The sequence below is a fragment of the Balaenoptera ricei genome, chromosome 6 (genome assembly GCF_028023285.1).
Source record: "Balaenoptera ricei isolate mBalRic1 chromosome 6, mBalRic1.hap2, whole genome shotgun sequence".
NCBI lineage: Eukaryota > Metazoa > Chordata > Mammalia > Artiodactyla > Balaenopteridae > Balaenoptera > Balaenoptera ricei.
The window spans coordinates 16,563,315-16,585,889 of record NC_082644.1 but is presented as its reverse complement, the minus strand read 5'-3'; the positions used below and the strand labels follow the sequence as shown (position 1 = coordinate 16,585,889).

At 59.9% G+C, this 22,575-nt stretch overlaps 2 protein-coding genes across 2 annotated transcripts; both read right to left on the bottom strand.

Moving 5' to 3' along the window:
* Nucleotides 1-1,116: 1,116 nt before the first annotated feature.
* Nucleotides 1,117-14,699, bottom strand: HR (HR lysine demethylase and nuclear receptor corepressor). The gene is made up of 19 exons (XM_059926940.1): nt 14,636-14,699; nt 13,858-14,510; nt 12,327-13,116; nt 10,959-11,109; nt 10,708-10,880; nt 9,108-9,272; nt 8,146-8,235; nt 7,852-7,967; nt 6,927-7,008; nt 6,369-6,532; nt 5,948-6,184; nt 5,584-5,749; nt 5,315-5,384; nt 5,008-5,138; nt 4,767-4,886; nt 4,553-4,668; nt 2,507-2,671; nt 1,972-2,100; nt 1,117-1,834 (listed from the first exon to the last, which is right to left on the bottom strand). The coding sequence occupies exons 1-19, from the start codon at nt 14,664-14,666 to the stop codon at nt 1,772-1,774; spliced, it is 3,612 nt and encodes a 1,203-aa protein (XP_059782923.1). The 5' UTR covers nt 14,667-14,699; the 3' UTR covers nt 1,117-1,771.
* Nucleotides 14,426-18,686, bottom strand: HRURF (HR upstream open reading frame). Its single transcript, XM_059926945.1, has 3 exons — nt 18,588-18,686; nt 15,784-16,413; nt 14,426-14,510 (listed from the first exon to the last, which is right to left on the bottom strand). The coding sequence occupies exon 2, from the start codon at nt 16,064-16,066 to the stop codon at nt 15,962-15,964; it is 105 nt and encodes a 34-aa protein (XP_059782928.1). The 5' UTR covers nt 16,067-16,413; nt 18,588-18,686; the 3' UTR covers nt 14,426-14,510; nt 15,784-15,961.
* Nucleotides 18,687-22,575: the final 3,889 nt, after the last annotated feature.

The following is a 22,575-nucleotide window of genomic DNA, read 5'->3' as shown; positions in this document are numbered from 1 at the left end:
CAGGAAATGATCACAATACATTTTCCCAGAAGGAAACCCAGCATGGCTTCCCTGGTGGCGCAGTGGTTAAGAATCCGCCTGCCAGTGCAGGAGACATGGGTTCGAGCCCTGGTCTGGGAAGATCCCCCATGCTGCGGAGCAACTAAGCCCGTGCTCCACAACTACTGAAGCCTGCGCTCTAGAGCCCGTGCTCCGCAACAAGAGAAGTCACCGCGATGAGAAGCCCACGCACCGCAATGAAGAGTAGCCCCCACTCTCTGCAACTAGAGAAAGCCTGCATGCAGCAACCAAGACCCAACACAGCCAAAAATAAATAAAATAATAAATAAATTTAAAAAAAAAAAGGAAACCCAGCACAAAGCACCCCAATTCAACCATGTGTGAAACAGATCCCTGGAGAAAAGACTAAAGGAAATACACCAAAAGACTAATAGTGGTTGGATTGGAGGTGAGTGGAGGTGGGCCTACAGGTTTCTTTTTCTTATTTTCTAAATATTCTGAAAGTATATTAAATTTATAATAAAAAATTTTACTTCATAAAAAAACATTCCCTGAACCACTGCAGGAACAACTGTAACAGGAGTCAGAGGATGTTGTGGTGAGATGTACAAGGGCAGGGGAGTGGGTGGAGCCACACCAAAGGGTGTGGGGGGGGGGAGGGGCTGTCAGCTGTCTCAGGCGACCGGCCAGTGGGCATGGGGCTGGCCATGGGCACCGAGGGCAGAAGGCTGGGCAGGGGCTCTCCCAGGCCAGACTCCCGGAGCTCCAGGTCAGGTCAGACAGGAGAGATGGGGTAGCCTGGAGTTCGTAGGGAGAGTGAGGGTTCCAGAATCTCTGGTGCCACACAGGGAGATGGCCTTGCTGCTGTGGCCCGGACCTCTGCCTTGCCCGCTGTCGCTGTCAGGAGTATCCTCAAGGGCAGCCCCCTTGGAAGGCTCCACCTGCTCCTCTGTGGGAGGGAGGGACCCTGCCCCCTACCCTAAGAAGAACAGGCAGGGGTGTTTGAGGTCCCCGTCGCCACAGCCTCAGCCCCCTCCCACCCTGCTCCATTTCCATGTGTCCCCTCCCTCCCCAGTCCATGTGGCCTGCAGGAGCAGGGCCAACCACACTGCAGCATTCACAAAACAATCAGCCTTTAATGGAAATCAAGAAGGAAGGAGGCGAGAGGAGGGTGCAGGGATGGGGCCTCGCCCATATCAACCCCTCCAGCCAAGCCTGGGTAGTGGCCAGATGCTGCCCCCTCCCCACACTTCACAGCTCTCTGGCAAGAGGGCAGGATGTCGGTGGCCCTTGTCCAGCACGCCTGCAGTGCAAAGGGCCGCCTGGGAGCCCAGGAGGATGTGGGTGGTATAAGCAGAACTCGGGCACAGGTGAGACAGCAGGAGATGAAGCAGCAGCAGCAGGTGTTGCTTAAGCCAGAATGATTTCCGAGGTCCCCCAAGGAAGGGCTCTTCGTCTCCTGGGTTGGCGGGCAGGGGTTGGAGGGAGACGGTCACCCCCAGTGTGAGTTTGGTACCATGGAGAGGAGCTCGGGGCGGAGCAAGTGCCAGCCTGCAAAGGGCAGGTGCGAGCTTCAGTGGCACTGTGGTTGTCAGCCTTAGGGCCCAGGTCAGGGGCAGGGAACGGGGTGCCCTGCTTGTGCCCAGAGTGGTGCTTGCGGGATCGAGCAGAAGTCCCCAAGTTCCCCGGTGCCATTCTCTGCTGAAGCTGTGCCTGGGCTGAGCACTGGTCTGCCTGCTCCCAACCCCTACCCCAGACACCTGGGATCCCCCTATTTAGCCTCTTGCAAGGTTCCCACAGCCAACTTCACTGCTTGGAACACAGCCCAGTCCATCTAGGAGAAAAGGAGACGACAAGGAGTTTACAGTCACGCCCCGGGCTCTCCCTGCCGCGAACACCCTCCCTGGGCGCAGCTGTGCTGTGGGGGGAATTGGGCAGCACACCCAGGCTCCCGGCCAGTGTCACACTCACCTGGGCATAAAGCAGGCGGCAGTCAGGGGGCAGGCTGGGCCCCTGGTGGCAGAGCTGAGCAGAGAGGGCAGCAGTCTCGGGGGACAGGAAGTGCTGAGTGACACTCACTGTGCTGACCAGCCCCTGCACCTGTGCCAGGGACGGGGTGGGCAGGAGGGTCAGTGGGGACTCAGGATGACGCACCCTGCCCCACTGGTTCCTGAGGTCTGCTTCCCCAAATGACCCCCACCCAGCTCTCAGAGAGCAGAGGCCCTGGGTCCAGCACCAGCCACCCCCAAAGGGCGCGGCCAAAACCAGGCCAAGGGGATGCCAGAGACGGCACAAGCAGAGCGGGCACCCAAGGACACAAAGCCCAGTTGGCTTGATGACTTCAAGACCACTAGGCTTCTCCTCTTCCCTGCAGTGGAGGCGTGACTTTCTGCTCTGCCTAGCTCCAGAGGGGAACTGAGAGGGACAAGGGTAGACCAGGCTGGGGAATGCTTCCGATATTCTGAGCTCTCTGCAGAGCCCCCGCCTGCACGCGCCAGGGAAGCACCTGGTGGGGAGCCCCCGCGGGCACCAGCACGGCCTCTCCGGGGGCCTGCAGCAGAGTCCAGCAGCTCACACCCCACTCCTCCCGCAGGCGCCGCCGCAGCCCTGCGTCCAGGTAGCAGCTGCCCGGGGTGCCAGGCTCCAAGTTTCCCGCCCCGGCCGGGCACACCTCAAAGAAAAGGAGGAATGAGCAAGGCGGGAGGCTAGGGCGGGGCTGCAGGAAGATGGGGCATGGGCTGCCCAAAGGCCAGAGGCAAAGGAAAGAGCTGCAGGGGTCAAGTCTTGAAGGGCAGGGGGAGGACATAGGGGTGGGAGAGAAAGGAGCAGGATGGTGAAGGGCTGGGGTCGCTCAGGTTGGCAGAATAGAGATTTGGCTGGAAGGGGCTGAGAGGAAAGGATTAAGGGCTCTGAGCCTGGGGGTCTAAATCCCCGCTTTTCCCGGGGCTAGATGCCTTGAATAGCCTCTGTGGTCCTGGCCCTGGGCCCTCTGCTCCCTCCTTCAAAGGTACCCCTTTCTCCAAAACCCAGGAAGATGTCCTGCATAACCTCAACTTATAAACTGTCTACACCAGGAGCTCTTAATTGTGGAGTCCTGTGAAGATCCTGAACTGTGTGCTAAGCTGTAGGTGAGCAGATAGCTGTATGTCCCTGGGGAGACAATCCAAAGCATGCGTCAGATTCTTCTAAGATCCCAGATCCTGAAAAGGCACAGCCACACGGAAGTTCTGACTCCCCAGTGGATGGACCGACCAGCTTGCCTGTCCAGGCTGAGGCCGCTGAAGCAGGCACAGCTTTGGGGGGCCTTCACCAGCCCAACCAGAGCGGGGAGCTCCTTGGGTAGACGGGAACTTGTGGAGGCCAGGGCCCAAGGAACACCTGCAGAGGTGAACCCAGTATCGTGCTTCAGCTGCCCACCAGCTCCATCCAGCCCTTCAGCTAGAACTTTAGCAATTACTCCTGGGCTTAGGGCTCAGGCCTCCAAGACCAGGCCATGGGAAGAGGGGAGGCTGGTGAGTCAGGTTGGACCCTGGGGTAACCCCAGGCAGGTGCCAAGGAAGTCCAACCTGGAACTAGAGCAGTGTTTCCCAGGCCACCCAGTGAGAATATGCCCCTCAGATCTTCCCGGTGAATTATCAGGTTTGGCTATGAGGGACTGCCCACAGCCGGCCACACCCAGATCAGACAAGGCCATCTATGCATGAAGGCGCGCTGCTGTCTGCTCCCCTCTGGGTGTTCCAGCACCTGCGTGACTCCATCCGTGTGTGTGCATCTCCTGTGGGCAGGAGGGTGGCAGTGGACAGCCACGTTGACACCTGCACGTCCGTGTGTGTGCATGTGGCTGAGCAGGGGTGACACTTGGTGGGCGTCCTTTCCCCAGGACAGTCAGGGCTCAGCTGGACTTTGGAACCACAGGGCCTCCCCCACCTCCTGCTCACCCCCTCCTCTTCTCCTTCCCTGCCCCCTCTCCTGGCCCCGTGTCTCTCTCCACCTACCACGCTGCCCCCCCCCCCTTAGCCCTTCCTTGCTAGCACCTCAAAGGGCACCTCCTCATAAGGTGCAGATTTCCGAGAGGGGAGCAGTGGGACGGATTCTCAGGTGAGCTTCCTGTTGCCCTTCGGCCAGCCCCCACCTGGAGCCTGCAGCGGGGAGGCTGCCTGTCCCCAGGGGGAGCACAGTGTAGCGACCCGGGCTGGGAACAGCCACAAGCTCGGGTCCCAGCTTTACCACTCAGCCTCAGTGTTCTCACCTGCAAAATGGGAAAGCAGCAGTACCTACCGCACGGGGTGCTCGTGACAATTAACAGAGAGAATGTACCCAAGGCCCTGAGCACAGTGCCCAGCCTGTGGCAGCTCTTGCTTCATTTCATCACTAGGTCCCCCACTTTCTGTGCGTCCCACTGCACACCTCTCAGGAGGGCCCAGTCTGCCTTCTCTGCACCAGTGGAGTCCAGCTCACCTGAAGCAAGGGAGCGAGCACACGGGGCACACACACAGAGGGAGAGCTTCTGGGGCTGGAAGGGGAAGGGGAGAGCTCCCGGCTCCCTCCTCACCATCTGGAGAAAGCGGCGGATGCGCTGGGCGTCCTGTGCCCGGAACACGTGCCACACGGTGCTGACCTGGCTGTCCGGAGACCAGAGCCCCTCCCCGTCCAGGGCTGAGAGGAAATCTGGGGGAGAAAGACGGCTCAGGAGGGCCCAGGGCCAGCAGAGACAGCACCTCGCGTCTGCAGCTTGCGCCAACCCTTGCTTCCGGCCAAGGACGCACCTTTCTGTGTCCAGTGCCAGGCAGGCAGTGGGGCTTCAGCGCGTACCAGGACACTGACCAGGTCGGTCACCTCCACACAGAGGTTCTTGGTCCCCAGGTGCCCACACTGTGGGCTCACACCTGTATGGAGGTAGAGAAAAGACACTTGGGAATGGGCCCCAGGACCTCGGCACTGACGCATGTGTTCTTGGAGATGACAGGAAGGGGGTAGGGACTGGGCAGGAATGGAGTGGACACTCACCATAGGCCGCCCACAGCTGGGGCTCCAGTGGACGCAGGACAGAGCCCCAAGGGAGGTAGGAGGCCAGGTTGAGCTTCCCATGGCGGGCACAGTACTCTGGGAGTGGCAGGCTGGCAGCCAGGCTCTCCACCCTGTGTGTGGGGGGGGCGGGTGTCACGCCCAGCAGGCTCAATCCAGGCACCAGAGACCCCGTCAAAGCCCCCGAAGCTAGAGTAACTTCCCGAGGCAAGCACAGAGCACTGAGCGTCCCAGGGCCAAGGAGGAGAGGCAGGGAGGCCCGGCCAGACAGCCCTATGGCACCACGCACCTGCTGGTGTCCTCGTCCCCCAGAGCTCTGTGCAGCAGGAAGACCGAGGCCTCATCTGACTTTGGGCGAACTAGGGGAAGAGACAGAAAGGCCATTGGCCCAGGGAGGAACCTCCTTGGCCCAGAGGCCCTGCTCCCGTGGCAGCAACAGAGTCCAGTTTCTGCACTGGGCTCTGCTTCCAGCTGCCCCCAGGGTCACTCTGGGACTTCGATGCCCCCCCAGCATCATAGGGGCTCCCAGCTCCTCTACCCCACATCAGGGATACTCACTCTCAGGCCGGGAGAATCCCTCCCAGAACGTTGTGCTGCCCAGGCTTGCGGGCTGGGGAGGTCTGAGGGGGGTCAGTGCCTGCACCTGGCCTCCAAGCGCCCCTAGAGCTTCTGTCCCCCACAGGTGGCCTTGCAATGTCCCCTGAATCCCTGACACCAACACGGGCTGTAGTGGGGAAAGAAAGGGGGACACGGGGAGAATGGATGGGGTACCCAACATGGCCAGGCCGGGGCATGTTGTAGGGGCACCAGAACGGCGTGGGGACAGGCCCTGTTGTTCCCTCCGAGTGACGGACCAGGTCTGCCTGGGCCTCGGGATCAAGGCCCTGAGGGTAGGCGAGGCTGTGAGAGCTGGGAGCCTCACCTGGCCCTGCCGCCAGTGCTCCTGGAAGAGGTGGAAGCCTCGCCGAGGCCTGGGCTCCTGCAGCCACAGCAAAGCCCCGGGGGGAGGCAGCCGGGGCCGCACCGGTGAGAGGGGCAGGCCCAGGCCTTTGCGCAGGCCCGGCCCGGCCCGCAGCCCCGGCCCCAGGGCTCTCTCCTGAATCTTCCGTTCCACTACCTGCGCGATGATGCTGTCCAGGATGTTAGTGATGCGGTCGTCCTGCGGGGAGGGAGGGGCGGAGAGGCAGGCGTGCTCAGGACCCGCCTGACCCTGCAGGGAAGGCCAGCCCAGTACCCGCCTGACCCTGCAGGGAAGGCCAGCCCAGTACCCGCCTGACCCTGCAGGGAAGGCCAGCCCAGTTTCGGCCCCAGGCCCCCAGCCCTCCCTTCGTGCCCTCGCTCACGCTGGGCAGGGCCGGAGTGACAGGGGCGAAGGCCATGTGTATCCGTTCGTGCCCCAAGCAGAGCTTGACAGCAGTGGAGGCCAGCAGTTCACAGAGAGAGGGACAAGGCAGGGGCCCTTGGCCAGCACGGTCCTCTGCCGGGGTCACTCTGGAGTCTGGGGTCTCTGTTAGGAAGGAGGGCGGTGAGGGGCTTCACCTTTCTCTAGAGGCTCCATTGCCCATGTGCCCTTCCCTCCTCTCCCGGCGGAATCTGCTCTGTCCTCACTGGCACTGCCCATCTCAACTCTGGTCTGGATGCACTTGCCTCCCACCAGCTTTCCTGCCAGCGTGTCTAGGACCTCTCCAAAGGAGGGGCTCAGAACAGGGGTCTGGCTGGAGAGGGGTTAGGAGGCTTGTCCTAGATTTTATTTAGATTTATTTTCTTTGGAATGACTTAAGAAGAGAGATGGTGACAGGGGGGCTGGGGGGATGGCTAAAGCCATTCCAATCTCTCCTGGGGATTCCAGCCTGGCCCAGCCTCCCCCGCACAGTCTGAGCAAGGCGCAGGGGGCCGCTCACCCTCCTTAGTGTCCTTGGTCCTGTTGGTATCCCTGTTGCAGGAAGGTTGTGGAGTTGGGGGAGTTTTCTCCGTCGGCTCCTTCTGTTAAACCCAGCCGCCACCCCCCCCATCCAACCAGAGATTTAAAAATGGCAAATGCATCTCAATCCAATTCAACCCACAAGTATTAACAGTGGACTCTTGTTAAGTCCTAAAATCGTGTTTACAAGGAGTGAAATGTCATACGATACAACGTTAGGTGGAAAAAAGTTGCCCATGGACTTATGCATACAGCACGATCTAAAGTATACTCAAAAGAGGCTGGAATAAATAGATAGGCAAATGACTGGAAAGAAATATGTCAAAATGGTAACGGTGGTATTGTAAGCCACTGCTGTTTTCTTCCTTATTCTTGTCTGTATTTTCCAAGTTTTCCACAGTGGGAATGTGTACGGTGTCTGGCACACAAAAGGCATTTGATAAACCCTTTCTTGAATAAATGACTTTTATAATAAAAACATGAACTTCATAAAAACTTTGTGAAATGCACACTGAGCACCTGCTCTGTGTCAGGTGCGGGGACTACTGAGAAGGTGGGCCGACACTCCACCTGTAGGAGCCTGCGCCTGGGGAGTGGAAAGACGGGACTCCAGGAGCTCTAGCAAGATGCTGGAACGCGCACAAAGAGGGTGGGACTTCCAGGCAGACAGAGAGCGAGGACTTCTGCTGGGCGGGGTGGGGGGAGGTGGGGCAGAGGCTAGAGCTCACTCCATGGATCCTCATCCCCAGGAGAAGAGAAGAAGCCTGATTTCACCAGCTTCCATGTCCCTCTTCATTCCCCTCAAAAGAAAAGGACCAAACCCTGCCAAAGTCAGGAATTTGCAGACACACCGCCTAATCCTGGGGCGCACCAGCCAGTGCCCTGTCCCGTGCCCTGCTTCTTACCTGCTGGCCCCCATCCCCAGGGGTCCACACCTGGGCATCAGCTTGGCAGGGGCAGTGCCCCCGGATGTCAAACTTGACCCAGACCTGGTGCATTGCAGTGCTCAATTCTGCCAAAGCTGTGAGGGGGAGAAGGGAGATGGAATTTGCCAGTGACTGCAGACAGGGGGCCACTTCCATGCTGCTTGGCCTCACCAACCAGAAGAGCATGGGATCAGGCTGAGGGACATCCAAACAGGAAGCTGGTCTCCCCCAGGACCTGCCCTCTGTACACCCCACCCCTCCAAGAGGACTCACCCTGGCTGGAGACAAACTGGGTGAGCATCAGGGAACAGGCACTGTGCCCAGCCTCCTGGGTACACTTCTCCATGGACTGTTCCTGAGAGCCTGTTGGGGGTAGGAAAGGAGAAGCTGCAGGTCAGGAAATCAAGATAAACCCAGGTTAAAGTCAGGGAAGAAGAGCAAGGGCATGATATCTAAATCGGGGACCTTGAGAATCTACAAAACATGGGATTTCTGGGAAACCTGAGTTCCCTAGTGACATAGGATCCTTTGCTTGCAGAACGCAGAGCCGTTAATATGCTGAGTGCGTTGCAAGATGCAAGACAATCATGTAGAATATGGTGTTCCGAAAGGTTTCTGACCCTGGAACTCTTTTTGGCCATGTCTATTGGAACACTGGGAAATTTCAAGTGTTGAGGTGGCGGAATTGAGCCAAGGGAGAGAAAGCTGAGAACCATGAAGAGAGCAGGACTTGGAATCAGAAGACCTGCCTTTAAATCCTGGGCCCAACACTTACGAGCTGTGTGACCTTGCACAAGTCACTTAACCTCTCTGAGTTTTTCTCATCTGGAAAATGGAGGCAATAATACCTACTTCACAGTGTTGTAAGGTTTAAAAAGGTGCAAGCTGAACAAAGTGAGAGATAGAGAGTAGGCACTTGACTTCTTTTAAGGATATGGGCATGGCCCTCTGATCTGGGGAGAGAAAAAGGTCTGCTCTAAAGGGCATTGAGCAGTGGTAGCTGAGGCTGCAGAGGGAGACTTTCTCAGGGAGCCACAGCCAAGAAATGACCATGAACTTTTTTTTTTTTTTTTTTTTTGCCACGCCACGTGTCATGCCGGATCTTAGTTCCCCAACCAGGTATCGAACCCGTGCCCCCTGCAGTGGAAGTGCAGTCTTAACCACTGGACTGCCAGGGAAGTCCCTGGCCATGAACTCTAGAGCATCCCTTCCGAAGCCCCCAGCTCCTTTCCTACCTTCTTTCTCCCTGGTCCTCCAAGCTCCCGCCATGCGACCACAGGCCACACACAGCCGGTGGCTGCAGCAGGGGCATCGCCAGTGGGTGTTGAAGAGTCCATGGTGGCAGCGGCTACAGCAACGTGGAATGCCTGGGTTGTCCTCTGTCCCGGCTGGCCCCTGGCCTGCTGACCACAGGAGAGAACGGGGTCAGAGGGGCCTCAAGTCAGTGGCCCCTTTGAGGACCTCATGTGGGAGGCCTCCAGGAAGGGATGGACACACAGGAGCAGTTTCCACTGAGGGGCTGCCCCAGAAGGGAGACAGGCCCCCTTACAGTCACCCTTGGTTACTCGACAGCCCCTGTAAAGAACCTGCTCGCCGCACCGTCCGTCTGCAGCCAACCCTCCCAGGCCAGTGCAGGCTGCACCTCCCCGGCGCCTGCCCCAGGGCCCCCTGAGCCACAGGACTCCCAAAACAGTCCTTCATCCCCCCAGCCCACAACACAGTGGTGTTTCCTCAGGGGATTCCTCTGTATCTCAGAAGAGGAAACCTTGGGAGGCTGCTCCTTCCCTCACCCAGAGTTTCAGACCAAGCCCTGTTGGTAGGTGGGAGGTTGCCAGTGAGCACACGTTCATATACTCATCGACACACACTACACTACTCATCGACACACACTCGTCCCATCCAGGGCTGGGTGCTGGGGATTCAGAGCTGGTCAGGACCTGGCACTTGCACTCCCAGCACTCACATCACAAGGGGGGAGATGGGCCCATAAACATGGTAATGCTCGTGGCATCATGGGGTGGGTGCTAGAGTATGAGTGGGATGGAAGGAGGAGGGTGGGGACAGCTGCACAAACGGCCCTGAGCGATGAGTAACTTTTCATTCACCAGGTAGGAATGGAAGGGAAGCGCGTTCCAGGCAGAGGGAACAAAGGGTGCCGAGGCCTGAGGGGGCGGACAAGCTCAGGTGAGCCAAGAGGGCCGGGCGTGTGCCAGGAATCGGGCGGAGGGAGTGGCACGGTGGACAGGGGCTGGCTGTGACAGGGGAAGGGGCTGGACTCTCTGGGACAAGAGGGAGCCACCAGGGGTTCCATCCAGGGAGTGACAAGACAGCAGGAGAGTCTTGTCATTCCCCGTGGAAGGGATGCAGGAGGGAGAGCCTGGAACCAGAGGGATTAGCTGATTGCCTCGAGCTCCTCCCATCTCTAACCTCGGCCCCAATCCTACCAGCTTCCCAGGGCCCAACAGCCCGCCATCCCCATCCCCGGAAGCCTTCCTTCCCTTGCAAAGCTGCAGGGAGCTCCCACCCCACCCCCGCCTCCCTCCTGGTGCTCTTGCAGACACTTGGCATTCAGTCTCATTTCCCCAAAGCTCTTAGAGGGTTGGGCCAGATCAGGTTTTACACCTTCCCAACATCCCCCGTCCAGGCCAGAAACTGGAATACAAGTTGACAGAGCCTGAGCTGGGAATAAGGGCACAGTGCGGCAGGAGCTCTCCCGCGCTGGCAGCTGGTTGGTAGGCAGTGCTGGGGGAGGGAGGTCCCATGCTCCTTGTGAAAGCACTGACCACAGGACCGGGCCGTCCCAGGGTCCTGAATGCCTGGTGGGGGCCTGCTCACCTTCCCGCTGGGCCCAGGCCAAGACCTCCCGCTCCCTCCGCAGCACGTGGCACAGTCGGTCTCCCAGAGCACTTAGCAGGTGCTTGGCGAGGCCCATGCTGAGTCCGGCCTCCTCCGGGCCAGACCCTCCTCCCTCGGAGCTGGCTGCCGAGTCTTCCTCCTGCTGCTGCAATCTGGAGGTAGGGCAGAGGAAGGTGAGCAGGGAGCCCCACTGGGAGGATGCTGGGGGCAGCCGGGGGCAACAGGCTCACCTGGGCACTGGCTGGGAGTGGCAGGCCGGCCCTCCCGCCGCACCAGCTGCCTGGGCACAGCTTTGGCACTGAGTCATGCCTGCCGGGGGAGCTGCGCAAGGTGTATCCTGAAGCCCCGGGTCCTGGAGTCTGGCCCTGACGTCTCGGGGTCCTTAGGGGACAATGCTGCTGGTCAGGAGGCCGGGCTTCCTGGGCTTCTGTGAACCCCAGGCCCTGCCTTAGCACCCAGACCGTCCCCACACAGAGCCAGCGCTGTCCCTGGGCCCGGGCCGACGAGGCCTGATTCGGAACGAGGGAACCAGGCAGCCGGAAACTTCAAAAAGGCTGAGCCCTAACATGGACTGATGGGCCAAGTTTGGGGCAGGTGGGGCTCAGGATCCAGTCGGTGTAGACTTGGGTTAGCTCTGCCTCAGCCTCAGTGATACCGTTGGCTGCGTGACAGTGTGAAGAGACAATCCCGACGTGGACGGAGGGCGATGGAAGGTGAGAAGGCCGGAGAGTTTCAACACAGGCCACAGGTGCAGTAACCCTAGAAGTCGGAGGGGCCTACAGCTTCCCAGCCCAGGCAGAGGCCTGGAAGAGCACAGACAGACCCATGCCAGGTGCAGGGGTGCAAGACCAGAGAAAGAGTCCTGATCCAGGCCCAGCAGTCTGGGAGGCCAAGAAACCGAGGTGATCCCGAAGAACCGAGGCTGGGGCCGGCAGTGCCAGAACCCTCCGTGAAGGGCAGAGCTTGACAGAGGGGTCCAAGATATGCCCAAGTCCTAACACTGGCAGAGTCCAAACTGAGTTTCTATGATCCAGCTGGCCCAGAGAGTAGTTGTTTGTTCCTGAGGCAGGACAAGGGGTCCTTCAGGAGATGTAATCCCCCCGACGGGAGATTTGTGGCACAAGTAATCACAAAAGTGACTGTTCATTGAGTGCTTGCTAAGTGCCGTTTACGTGAATGATATTGTTTAATCTTTGCAGCACTCTTTACGGGGTAGGTGCTGTCTTTATCCCCATTTTATAGATGGAGAAACTGATGCCCAGAGAGGTGAAGTAACCAGCCCAAGGTCACATAGCACCAATCAGCAAAGCCAGGAGCCAGGTATTCTGACTCCGGAGTCCACACTCTGAATCCTGTCATACTGTAACCAAAACGCCATGGCTCGGGAGTAGGTACACGAAAATAGGAGCCACATGCTGGACGGGTCTGGCCTGTACATGCTAAGGATTCCCAGAGAGCTATCCCATCCAGGTGGGCAATTGGACAGCTGGGTGTGATCCACTCATAAAGGACTTCTGATCCCACCTCCCTGCAAAGCCCCAGTCCCGGCTGCACCCTCCCAAGTAGGGCCCCCTGCAGGCCCTCCCCTGTCCCCTTACCTCTGTGGTCATCACGCTGTTTTGCCTCTGCCTTGTTCCCAAATGATGAGTCCAGCAGCTCCTGCCAACCTCTGGCCTCCTGCCCCACACTGCCCGGGAAAGGCCCGGACGGGCGCTTGGCGGCTGGGCTGCCCACTGCTCCCTGGACCTCGGGGCTGCTTGCCCTCTTGAGGGCCCGCAGCTGGGCCGCTGGGCTTTCCTCCTCCCCAGAGCAGCTGTCTGGGCACCCAAACTGCTCAGAGTGTCGTGTGAGCCATGTCTTCTTCAGCTTGGTGTGATGGCTGGGCGGGCAGGCCCTGGGATCAGGGGCCTTGTTTGCTTCCTCGCTGGATTCACTCGGCCCACTGGTTCCCCCCTCCAGGTCCTCCTGGCACTTCCCACAAGGGCCAAGACCTCCATCTCTAGCTGGTGGGTGAGATGAGCAACGGTCCACCTGGGTGGTAGGAGGCCCAGGAGAGGGGCACCTTGATGTGGCTGACGGCCCCAGCTGGTACCCAAGGCTCCCGCCTCCCGGTACAGCCCAGACATTGCCAAGAGTATGAACCAGGCCTGGGGAACAAGTGGGCCACAGGGTCCGGGGAACAGTATCTGGATGCCCCAGGACAAGGGGGCAAAGATTCTGATGCCTGCCGACTCCTGTCTCTCCATCTCTCTGGTGGAGTGAAGGGTGTTCCACCTCCCCAGTTCTCTGGAGATGCCCACCAGGCACTAAGCCCAACAACCCACGTTCCACAGTTGCCAGTGGCTCCTTTGCCAGCCTGAGAATGCTTGGATCCTTGCAGTAAAAACCCTAAAGAGAGGAGAAGGGATTAAGCTCATGCTGACTTTGCTTCCCACTGCTTAAAAGGATGGGCAGAACTGACAACCATCAGGTGTGAGCCTGTGTGGCTTTAAGGGTTGTGAAAATACTGAAGAACATACTGGTTAATAGGCACTGGTCCCCTAACTGCCTCCGCCACAGTCCTGGCTACCCCAGATCCTTCCCCAGGATTTCTCAGGCCTCCCCATAACCCAGCAACTAAAGGCTTAATGCCTGGCACAGTCAAAGGGCCTCCAGGATCTATTCAGATTGTGTGATGCCCTGTACCACACTGGATTTAAAATAGTTTACATCTCATCCCTGAGGTGACCCTGGGGGGGGTCACTTCTGGGGGAAGTGCCAGAGGTACAGGCCATAGGGCCACCTGCCCATCCCACTCCCAGATACAGGGCCTTGTCTACCCCTCCCCCCAGGACAAGACCACACATTCTGAGGCCCCAGTTCCCAGGGCCTTGTTCTGGGTGGACAATGTGTGAGTCAATTCCTGAAATGGCCCAAAGGCAGGTGAGGCCTAATGAAATGGGTTTGCTCAGAAGAGGAATTGCTTGGGGTCGACTATGCCTGAGCTGACAGGCTCCTCCTCTGCCTGGGTACCACCTTATCTTTTCATCAAAATGGAAGGGCAGAGCGGTTTGGCCCCGGCAGCGTTGCTCAGGGGCCACTGAGCCCCGCTGCATGAGCCCCAGGTACCCTCTCTGCTCCAACACTCACCTTGCTGCCTAAGCTGAAGGCAGAGGGCATTTTGGGCTGGACTCCGGCGTACCCCCAGGGGTGTGGGGTCAGGGGCCAGTCACATGGACGCTCTGGGGGCAGGCTGGACACTAGGTAGGGTGGCAGGCAGCTGGGCACCCAGAAGGGAGCTTGCTCAAGGATCTTGGTCTCCAGAAGAAAGGGGCAGTGCAAGGGTCGGAAGGCCACAGGGTCACTCTTGGGAGGGCCACCGTTATGCTCAGGAATCAGTGGGCCATAGCAAGGCGGGCACGCTGACCCACAGAATGCCAGCGGATGGCTAAGCATCGCCTCCTTCCAGCGCAGGCCCTCCTTGCTGCCCGACCAGCTAGCCTTCCTCTCCCCATTCCAGGGACCTTTGCCCTCCACCAATGGGAGCGTGTCCTTGGGGCTCTGGGGGAAGCCAGGGGGGAGCCAGGAGCCTGGGGTGCTCAGGACACCCCTCCAGAAAGGAACAGGCTCTCCCAGGCACAGTGCTGCAGGGCTCAGGCCATCTTGTGGTGGGGTATCCAGCTCTGGTCCCACGATGCCATTCTCAGGGGCTGTCTTCTCCCAGGCTGGGCTGTCCTTCAGGAAGCTGGGCGTACTCTCCATCGCTCTCCTGCCCTCATGGGGCTCTCCCAGAGGGGGGGTCCCTGGAGCATAACCACCAAGGCATGAGCTGCTTAGGCACCTGCCTCAAGCACCCTACCGCCTGGTACAGAGTGGGCACCGCCCTGGCAGCACCAAGGCACCCCAAACCAGTAAGACAAGTGCCAACCTACAGCTGGGCTCCACGTTGCCTGCCACATGAGACTCGAAGGACCCGCCTGAGTGGGATGTTCCAGTGTGGGACGTCATCCCTTCCCCTGAATGCCTGGAACTTGACAGCCCACCTGGGCCAGGGCCCCTCAGCAGAGACTGCCGATTCTAGGATGACATGTCCCGGCCTCGTCGAGCCTGGAACTGGTCATGAGCCATGGGGAAGGACAGAGGGCAAGAACCCAAAAGATGTGCTCCATGGAAGGCACTGCACTGGGAGACAAGAAAGTGGATCCTGGCCCTGATCCAGTCACCTGCTGTGTGACCTTGGGCAAGTCACGTCACTCCTCTGGTGCCCTTGTGTAAGATAGGGCTGGGAAATGGGCAGGCTCAGAAGCCTCTTCCCTGCGCTGCAGTCTGTGGTTCTGGGGGTGCTGCTTCCCCACCCCCAGCCCTCAGCCCCACCTAGGCTTGTTTGGGTGGGAAGTGCAGACAGGGCAGGCTGGAGTCACGGGGGAGAGCAGGGCTGCTGGCTGGAATCTCTCCCTACACCTGGGCAGCCCCGAGTCTGCCTCTTCCAGGTGCTGTACAGTTTCTTGGCTCCTGAGGCAGAGCCCAGGACAACTGCTGGGGGCTGGGATCTCCACCGCTGCCCCCAAGGGAAGGAGTGAGCCGGCACAGCGGAGGGGAGTTAGAGGCCTCAGCCGGGATGGGTCAAGATGCCCCAGTCCAGCCGGCAGTGCTAGGGCGGCCGGTGGACGCTGGTAACTGCAGCCTGGCCGAGGGGAGGGAAGGAGGCGGGGAAAGCGGGCTGGGGCCCACAGAGAGGCAAAGGAGGGAAAATTGAACGTGCGTGCAAAGGACCAGGATGACAGGTGGCACCAGAGCCGCAGCGCTCTCCCAGCACGGCCACGTCGGTTCACTGGGGGAAGCCCCAGGAAGGAGGGGAGGGAGCCCAGGGAGCCGTGACACAGGGCGCTTGGGTTTTCTGGGGCCACCGCTCCGACGCGATCCAGCCCCGTCGGACATCCTAACTTTCAGAGGTGTGGCCAAGCCCAGAGGAGCAAGGGGAGCTCATTCCCTGCGTGCGGCGCGGGCTCGGCTTAGAAATACCCTCCTATGGGCGTCCCCAGAAGGCGCGCGCCCGGCGCCCCTCTCAGCCCTTACCTGGGCTTCACGCGCCGGGCGCGGCGCGGGCGGCGGCGGTCTTTGTGGCCGACGCCGGGCGCCCTCTCCCCATGGGCTGGCTCCGGGGCCTCCCGGCCGGCGGGCGAGGACTCGTTCGTTCTCCCGCTCTCTGCTCAGCGCGCTGGCGCTCTCTTTCCCCCGGGGCGGCGGGGGCGCTCTAGGGCCGCAGGTTGGAGGGGTCGGGCTCCGGGATCTGCAGGATGCGGCACACGGCGCGGATCGGCCGCACCAGCTTCTGGGCCGAGGCCGTGGGTTGCGCCATGGGACGCCGAGACTCCGTGCTGCGCTGCGGGGAGGGCCGGGCCGGGGCTAGGGAGCGGGTGCCCCCGGAGGGAGAGAGGGAGCCTGGCCGGGGGGAACGCGCGCCCCGGGTCGGAGATGGCGGAGTGGGGGGAAAGGCCGAGGGGCCGGGGGAGGGGGTCGTGCCTGGAAGAGGGGCCGATCCCGTGACCCGGGAGAGAGGCACCAGCTACGGCGCAGCACGGCGCGGCGCGGCGCGGCTAATGGAGGGAGTGCCCAGCGGAGAGCGCAGCAGGACCTCTGATCGCCATCGCCAGACGCGCAACTGAGAGTGGGGAAGCTGCTCCGCCGGTTTCCTCCTCCAGCACCCTGCGGGGAAACAGGAGCCCGAGATTCGGCGGCCCCGCCTGGGCCTGCCCCCTCCCGGGCCCCGGGGGCTTCCGCCAACGCCCCGGCGATGCCACCGGCTGCGCACGGGGAGAATGAGCCCTTTGTTCCCCCCTCCCCCCCGCAGCACCCGGGAGCCTGCCGAGAGAGGCTCCCCCGGGGCAGCGTGCCAGCTTCCCAGCCGCCCCACCCTCCCGTGGGCCCGGCCCCGGAGCCTGGCAGGCGGGCAGCACCCCCACTATAGGTGGCAAGCCCGGGAACTGGAGCAAAGGGCGGGAGGGGCCGGACCAGGCCACGATGGGGTGGGGTGCCCCCAGGGGTGCCAGGGCAGGGCTTCTGGGAGGGGTCAGTGCCAGAGCTGGCAGGGGCAGTCGAGTTCTCACGGGTCAGTGATGGGCGCTCTGACCCACGCCAGCCTCCCTGTGCTTGCTGGACCACTGGCTCCTGATCCTCTCCAGCTCTGGCACGTGGGCACACACGCTGGCCCAGGTCTGCCCTGCCCGGTCCTCATCTGGCCAAGCTGCTCTTCACCGTTCCAGACACAAGCCCCCTCCCAGGGCACAGTGTCCTGCCTTAGCAGTTCTAGAAGGGTCTAGGCTCTAGTCTGTTCCTGGTCTAAGGGCCCCAGTTTCACCAACTGTCCAGAGAGGAAGTGGGACCAGATGCGCTCCACCACCTGCTCTAGCCCCATGTTCTGGGGGTCTGCCCCATCCTGTGCTCCTAGTGTTTCCAGGCCCAGCCCTGGAGAGGAGCCCATGGGAGTGGCTCCTGGGAGGGAGCAGAGAGGAGGAGAGGAAATGGGAAAGCAGGGCACCCTCCACCCGAGGAAGCATCCTGGCCCTTCTGCGAGGGTGGTTCCAGAGCACAGACACAAACAGATTCAAACACACACAGACAGATTCAGACACACACAGAAACCCACACGCCCAACGGGCGCTTCCCTTCCCCTCAGGCACCCACGTCCCACCCCGCGACTCCCCTGCCTCCCTGTGGAAGCCATCCTTGGCCTGCCTTCACCCAGCCTGGGACAGAGAGAGCACCACCCCACCCACCCCCATTCCGTCGAAGGGATGAGTTCTTGGATGCCTCTAGCCTTGTCCCAGGTCACACTACCATCCCTGGAGCAGGAAGCCATGAGGGCCTGGAGGGAGCCTTCCTCCCAAGAGACTGGAGGGGAGGCCGGGATCCTTTCACCAGTTGAGGAGAAGAGGAGGGGTCCTGAGGAGAGGAGGCCTGAAGGGGTCGGCACCAGGCAAGACTTAGGTCATGTTGGCATAGATTCTCCTGGCCCCTTCGCCTTCCCCCAGAGGCCGGTTCTGTGGCAGGGCAGGCTGGTAGGGGTTGTTTACATGACTGAGTTATTAACACTCCCTTCCTCCCATAGCTCCCCTGAGCGGTGGCCTGGACCTGAGTGTGCCAGGGGAAGTGATCCTGGAGGATCTAACCCAGACTGCAGTCCCCAAGCCCCAGCCTCCGGCTCCCAGGCTGGCTCCAGGATGTGGATGGAGGGCTGGGGTGTGCCTGTAGTCCCCCATCTGTGTCCTCTGGCAGCCAAAACTTGTGGGAGATTCCAGGGGGAGATTCCTGCGGCTTGAGGCCTAGAAGAGGCTGGGCAGGGCAGGGTGGGAGCCTGGGCTGTCCAGGCCCCGAGGGGAAGGGGACTGCCCCAGGGGAGTGGGACAGACACCTCCCCCCACCCCCTTTGCCAAGTCTGCTTTGTCAGATCACTGCCTCTGGACTAGACCAGGACTCTCAGGATAGGCTCCTAAAATGCCCAGGGGATGGTGGTGGGGATTGGGGTGGCGGGGGAAGGAACCCCTTTCCACCCTCGCCCAGCTCCCCATCCTGCTCCACAGCCCATGCCACAGGCCCACAGAGCCCTTGTAGCTGGCTGTTCCGTGCCTGAGGACAGAGCAGATCTGAGGAGCCACACAAAGACACAAACAGAAGGAAAGCCACGCAACGTGTGGACACAATGCCGGATCCGTGGACAGAGGCGAGCTGACCAGCACCCCCAGACACGCGTGGGTCCGCTCCGGCCCCGCAACGACCCCTCAAGAGCACTGACACACACACACTGATACACACGTTCCCACTGACACGCGCAGCAGCACTCATGAGCCAGCTGCCCTCACGCTGTCCCCAGAGCCCCTTACCTGGGCAAGCACAAGTGCCCTTCGGGCGGAGCAGCCCCCTGCCCAGGGGAAGGCAGCAGGCGGGGGCGGGGAAAGGAGCCCCGGAGAGTCAGGCCAAGCTGCCACTAATCCGGGCAGGGAGAGGGGGGGCACCCACACGTCAGAGCGGGGACTGCCGGGTGGAGGGCATCTGAGGACATCCCCTCCCACACACGCGGCCGTCTGGGCACCTAGCCCCACTTCCCCAGCCCCTCCATCCTTCAGACAGCTGAGGCTGGCCTCCCCCCACCCCACCCCCACCCTTGTGGCAACGCCTGGGGCAGGGGCATGGGGGAGGGGGGAATACCGGGGAGAATTCTCCCAGGACGTGGGGAGAGGGGCAGAGGCAGGGAAGTGTGGAGATGCTTCTGGAGCCAGGAGGAAGCTCCGCGGCAGATGCCCCCTCCCCTCTCACCCACCCACCCGCATCTCTGACCTAGTTCCTCTTCTCAGTCTGCACCTCACCAATGCCCCTTCTCCTTCCGCCCAACCTTCCCTCCCCTGCAATCCAGCCACCCTGGTAGAGAAAGCTACCTCAATCCGCCCCGGGCTCAGGACCTTCTGCCTAGTAACCCAGCTCTGGCCCCCGGGGTTTCCCAAGCAGCGGGCCTCATCCTCCTGCCGGAGCTTCTGCGCCTACCCAGCTACAGGACATCCCAGTCCCTGATGCTGGGCGGGGGACAAGGGAGCGAGAGCCGGAGCGCTCACCTCTTCAACCCCTTAAAGGGTGGGGCAGTGCCAGCCAAGACGCCCCAACTCAGCCTGGGCCAGGGCTGTGTTGAAACAAGAGGCTAACCACGCTGCTGCCGCCCAGAGTGGCAGCGAAAAATGCAGCAGTGGTGCTAGTGCACCTGGAGGCCAGACGTAGGGAAGGGGGACCAGGACCGGGAGGGACCGAAGAGGTAGGGAGAGAGAGGAGCCACCAGAAAGGTCCAAGGGACAGCTGGGCTGTGGGGAGGAGGGAGAAGGGAGGGCTGGGAATGAAGGGCCACCTGCACCTGGGAACTTGGAGGCAATGAGGGCATCCCTCAGAAGCAGGCAAGATGGATGAGGCGGCGCAAATCGAGCAGGGCTGGTACCTGGGCCAAGCAAAGTTGTGTGCTTCCAAGGGGACTGGCCTAGGCTCTTCATCTCCGTACCAGTGCCCGGCGTGATTCTGCCTGGGAAGGCAGTGGGCATACTGGTGGGTAATAGAAGGTGGGGGGCCGTGGGTAGGCCAGAGCAAGGCCTAACCTTCCCCTAGGGGCCAGGCCAGAGAGGGCATGGGCTGGGCCAGTAACCCCATGCAGAGGGAGATGGTGCTGGGCAGATGTGTCAGTGATTCTCAGAGGGACAGGGCAGGCTCTGAGGGAAGCCCAGCCCACACCCAATGCCCCAGTCTCGGGATCACATGTGCTTGTCCAGAACTTGGAATTCTCCTTGCCCCTTCCCTTCTGGCCCCAGGATGTCTTGGAATCCAAACAACTGCAGCAGACATTCGCCAAACATGTGTTACAGAGACCTGGGCATTTTCAAGGCTCTGTGATGGTCACCAAGGAGATGCAGGGTACAAAGATGAATGTACAAGGTCATCCCCGGCCTCGAGGAGCTTCTGCTCACTTGGTCCATGTTCTTTTACCAGCTAACATTCCCTGAAGCACCTTAGGTGTCAGGCCCTGTGCTGGGCACCGCAGGTAACGATTGGAGTCAGGCATGCTAACAAACGTTAACAAGGTGCTTCCAGTCCCAGCCTGGAAAAATCAGGGGAGCGTCACAGAGGGGATGATGCTTAGCTCAGAAATGAGAGACTAAGTACTTCACCACGTACTACAATATTTCGCTTGGTCTAAACCACCATTTGCTCCGGGCCAGGATACAAAAGTAAGACGCAAATCTATTCATTATGAAGTCACAGTGTAGTGGGGGGGGAAATACGATGTGCTCAAGGCAAAAATAGAAGTCCATGCAAGAACAGAGACAGCGTGGTCTAGATGAGCAATCAACCCCAAGGGTGCAAAGGGAAGGTTACAGAGGGCTTCCTGGAGGAGGTGATGTCTGAGTGGGGTTCAGAGGGCAAATAGGAATAGGACAGAGCGCTGGGGGGACAGGAGAAGAGCATGGAGACATGAGAGAGTCCAGACTGATGAGGTGGGGAGCAAGAAGCAATTGGGGTCTAGGGGAGTCTGGTTGGTCAGGGAGCGGAGGGGGCGATGGACACATGAGCACAGCCCACGGCATCGTGCGCCCAGGACAGGGTGAGCGGGCCAGAGATCAGGAGCCTCAGGATCCTCAGGAGGGGTTGGAGTCAGGGGAGGGCTCTTGGAGAAAGCAGATCATGAAGGAAGGCCGTGATGGCCTGGATGGAAGACTATTGGGAGCACAGGCGATGCATACAGTGCAGCAAAGGCCTGGAGGCCAAGGTCGGAATGAAAGTGATGCGTTCTGCAGACAGAAATAGGAGCAGCGGGGCAGCCAGGCTAGCCCGGAGGCTGGGGCTAAGATAGCCATCAGGGACCATCTCTAATTCAGCCCCGGGGCCCAAGTGAGCCTGCCTGTCACTGTAAGGCCCCATCCAAGGAATGAGGGCTGGTGAAGCCCCAGCTCCCAGGAAAACTCCCTCACCAGCCGGCACCTTCAGGCCTCCCCCAGCTGCTCCCCGCTTTGAGTTTTTATTTCATTTTGTCCATTTATCACACACTCCTCTGTTTTTCTCTCTCGGTTCAGGGGTGTGGATCCTGCCATTCCACCCACACCAAGGTGACTTCTGGGCAGACTTGCATCAGGAGACAGGGCCCTGATCCACAGGCAGCACAATCATGGACAAGTTGCTTCACCTCTCCAAGTCTCAGTTCTTCCATCTGTAAAATGGCTATAACCCCGACCTGACAGGCTTGACAGGAGAATTTAAGGAAATCATCTCTTCAAAATGCCCAACACAAGGTCAGACAAACAATCAATGTTTCTTTTTATTCTTTTGTAAATTTATTTATTTATTTTTGGCTGCGTTGGGTCTTTGTTGCTGCGCACGGGCTTTTTCTAGTTGGGACGAGCAGGGGCTACTCTTCGTTGCAGTGTGTAGGCTTCTCATTGCAATGGCTTCTCTTGTTGCAGAGCACGGTCTCTAGGTGCGCGGGCTTCCGTAGTTGTGGCACGTGGGCTCAGTAGTTGTGGCACGTGGGCTCAGTAGTTGTGGCTCGCGGGCTCTAGAGCGCAGGTTCAGTAGCTGTGGCACATGGGCTTAGTTGCTCTGCGGCATGTGGGATCTTCCCGGACCAGGGCGCGAACCCATGTCCCCTACATTGGCAGGCGGATTCTTAACCACTGCGCCACCAGGGAAGTCCCCACAATCAATGTTTGATAACTGCTAGTTTCCTTCTCCTTGCCTCCCAGGCAAGAAACTTTCTCATTTACTCTAGTTCTGCACAGTGGTTAAGTACACTGACTCTGGAGCCAGACTGCCTGGTTTCCAAGCCCAACTCTGCCACTTACTAGCTGTGTGACCTCAGGCAAATTACTTGGCCTCTCGGTGCCTGTTTTCCCATTTGTGAAATGGAGATTATAATAATAGTATGTACCTCATGAGATTGTTGTGAGGATTAAATTAATATATGTCAGGGGCTCAGCGCAGCCCCTGCTGGGGCAGCCACATTCTAGGTGCTAGCTCTCACTTGACTTTGCATCCCCGGTTTCTTGAAACATGCCTGGTACCTGGGAGATGCTCAATAAAGATTTTTGAATGAATAAATGAAGAGATAAATCAACCCCATGATGCAAGGGAACACCAAAATAGGAAGTCATTGAACACCAATCCGTGAGGAGCTAAGCCACCCAGCAGATTAAGTACTTCCCCCAAATAAACCCGGATAATCCCCATACCCAGAGTTAATTCACACTCCTCAGGTCACTCCGGGTGACCACTCCATTTCCCCTCTTCCTACCCGACACTCTCACCCATCTCTTGACTTAATCGAAAGCGGGAAAGAAGAGGAGG